The sequence below is a fragment of the Sinocyclocheilus rhinocerous genome, unplaced genomic scaffold (assembly GCF_001515625.1).
Source record: "Sinocyclocheilus rhinocerous isolate Xijiao unplaced genomic scaffold, SAMN03320098_v1.1 scaffold1069, whole genome shotgun sequence".
In the NCBI taxonomy this organism is placed as follows: Eukaryota; Metazoa; Chordata; class Actinopteri; order Cypriniformes; family Cyprinidae; genus Sinocyclocheilus; species Sinocyclocheilus rhinocerous.
In genome coordinates, this window is record NW_015635541.1 from 786432 (window position 1) to 789542 (window position 3111).

General features: G+C 38.3%; 1 protein-coding gene across 3 annotated transcripts in view; it reads right to left on the reverse strand.

Annotated features, from left to right (window-relative positions):
• Positions 1–1012: 1012 nt before the first annotated feature.
• The window catches only part of prkg1a (protein kinase cGMP-dependent 1a), a 76705-nt gene continuing 74606 nt past the window's right edge, over positions 1013–3111 (reverse strand). For all 3 annotated transcript variants that reach the window (XM_016561706.1, XM_016561707.1, XM_016561705.1), the window contains exons 14-18: positions 2205–2368; positions 1951–2073; positions 1809–1871; positions 1653–1719; positions 1013–1133 (exon numbers count right to left, since the gene is read on the reverse strand). In XM_016561706.1, coding sequence (XP_016417192.1) covers positions 1035–1133; positions 1653–1719; positions 1809–1871; positions 1951–2073; positions 2205–2368 — 516 coding nt within the window. In that variant the 3' untranslated portion in view covers positions 1013–1034. The remainder of the gene's footprint in view (positions 1134–1652; positions 1720–1808; positions 1872–1950; positions 2074–2204; positions 2369–3111) is intronic.

The window sequence follows — 3111 nt, forward strand, 5'->3', positions numbered from 1 at the left end:
TTTTAAAAATAAACTAAATAATTTCCTAAATAAAAAAGCCCAGCTCTAAAACAATTCGCATTTTAAACATTTCAGATCCATAAAAGACAGTGGCAGATCATGTGAGGACACAGTGAGTGTCTAAAACAGTTGTTTTATTGTGTAAAAAAAACACAACTAGACAGAGAGCGTCTGATGGACAGCAGCAGGCTGAAGGGATCGTATTCTGACATGCAGCATGAGGAGCGTCGCAGAATGCCGTTGATTTAAGGCACTAATACTGTTCATGATCTGATACGGCTGAATCTGTGGAGAAATCAGGATTACGTTGTACCTGCATTTGAATTTAAGAATGGCCATAGAAGGCAAACCAATCCCACATCCGTTCCTGTTTCAACTCTGGCCATTCACAGTGGTCAGTACTTATCTCCTAATTCTTATAAATCTGAGACAATAAATACAGTACACTATTAATGGAGCTATGAATTTGAGGCACATCATTTCATTGGATGAAGTTTGAGAAGACCAGCACTGGGCTCAGAATATCATAAACCGTAATGGCCGTCCGCCAGGACAATAAATTAACAGCAAAGAGAGGCGAGAAGATGCGTCTATGATGTCTGTGTGTGTTTGAAGTGTGTGATGCACGTGACAGTTAACGCCGGCGTATGCGTGAGTTTCTCAGGGTAGTGATGCTATGCTATTATGTACATGTGCTATAACGAACGAGTATTACTTTAAGAGCAACATTCAGGTCTTCTTTCAAGTAGTCTGCACAAGGGTCGGTGAATGACGAGTTCGCAGCCAATAAGGAAGAACAAATCGCTGAGGTCACAAGCTTTTCCCTAAATGGACTGTCTTCTCAGTCAGCTCACAGTAAAGGTGGTTATCATGGGTCAGTGGTGAACACGCACACAGACACGTGCTCACGCAAGAGATTCAGGTTTTGTCGCGACAGCCCTTTTAGAGTCACTTCATTTCATCCACCTCTTCTTCCCACATTTCTCCAGTAGTGCAGACGTCCCATGTGAGCAGTGTTGTGTGTCTGGGCCTGATTAGAAGTCTGTGTCCCAGCCTGAGTTATCATCAGGCGGTGGGTCTTCAGTGTCCTCGGGAAAGCTGTCAAAGTTACTAGTGTCTGTGGATGATGTTACCTACAAAAATAACCAAACAAAAAACTGTTAGCATGCGAGTTATACACTTGTACACTTCTGTTAAAATTTGGGTCTGTAAGAATTTTTTATTGTTTTTAAAGTCTCTTTTGCTCACCAAGACTGCATTTATTTGAAGAAAATTCAATAAAAAAACAGTAATATTGTGAAATAATATTAGAATTTAAAATAACTGTTTTCTGTTAATATATTTAAAAATGTCATTAATTCCTGTGATGCAAAGCTGAATTTTCAGCATCATTACTCCAGTCTTCAGTGTCACATGATCCTTTAGAAATCATTCTAATATGCTGATTTGGTGGCCTAGAATTTATTTGACTAATGATTTCACTCTTGAACAATTTAATGCATCCCTGCTGAGTAAAAGCATTTTTTTTTAAAGAAAAATATGCAGGGTGACCATTACAGTAAAAACCCTATAATGCATAAAGTACTTGCATGGAGTATGTTTCTGTCCTAACATCGGTGTAAAATCTGCCTTGCATGAGCGTAAGCACTTACATTAGGGATGATGGGGGGCGTCAGTGTCCCCTTCCTCAATCCGTCCCAGTTAAACCCTTCAAACCATCTGCAAACATGTTCATTACATGAGACGATTCATAAAACTATATCAGCATATTTTTCATGTTCATGTTTTAAAGCAAATAGCAAACTCACTTGTGCTTCTGGATGTCTTTGACTCCATTTTTCAAGTTTCCTAATCTTTCAGACGGCGTGTCTCTAAGAAGAAGAAAAGAGAAATCTGCATTAACAGGAACCGCTAATAGACAGCCAATGGGTTTTATAGTGATGGACATACCTGCATAGCTTTTTGATGAGATTGGCAGCATTTTTGGTAATTTTTTTAGGGAATTCTACCATGTCGATGCCTCTAAGAATGATGTTGTATGTTTTCATTGGATCTGGTCCCGAAAAAGGAGGACTGAAAAATAAAAAGGCAAAACTGAATTAAAAATCATTGCATTTGTAGTATAAATTATAAATCCTAATACTTTAATAATGTTTAATAGGACTGAAGAAGTATTTTTAAACACATGAAGCCCTGTTTCTTACCTGCCAGTCAGCAGCTCGTACATGAGGATTCCGAGGGACCAGTAATCTGCGGAGATGTCATGACCTTTATTCAGGATGATCTCTGGAGCCACATACTCTGGTGTACCACAGAATGTCCACGTCTTCTTCCCAAAGCCGATCTTCTTAGCAAAGCCAAAATCCACCTTTAAAAGATTTACCCAAGATTTTCATTTTTATGCTCGAGTCTCCTTTGACAGAAGCTAAATCTGACTTCTTTAAAGCAGCATTATGTAACTTTTTCTGTGTTCAAAATTTGCCAAATGTATATAATGAGCGAGTACATCATGAATTCATCTTCCAAACCGCGTTTTTGTCTTATTCCGAATCACTACGGTACACTTATAATTAGGGATGGAACGATTACCGGTTTCACGATAAACCACCGGTCACCGCTGCGGAGTAACACATACCTGCGTGAATCGCCATAGACATAAACTTAGAGAAGTAGCTCGTTGGAATGTTCTTCCGCGGGATGTGTGCAGTTCTGTTTATTAACTGCTAGAGCGCCAAATGTTACATAGTGCTGCTTTAAAGGGACAGTCCATCCAAAAATGAGAACCATTATTTACTCACCCTCATGTTGTTCCAAACCTGTATGAATTAATTTCTTCTGTGTAATGCAAAATTCATTCAGAATTCATCAAAATATCTTTTATGTTACAAAAACATCATACTGGTTTGGAATGACATGAGGGTGAGATTTTGAGAGAAATACACTTATAAGCGAACCGAAGAAAACTATGTTCCAAACCTGAATTAATTTCTTCTGTGTAATGCAAAATTCATTCAGAATTCATCAAAATATCTTTTATGTTACAAAAACATCATACTGGTTTGGAATGACATGAGGGTGAGATTTTGAGAGAAATACACTTATAAGCGAGCG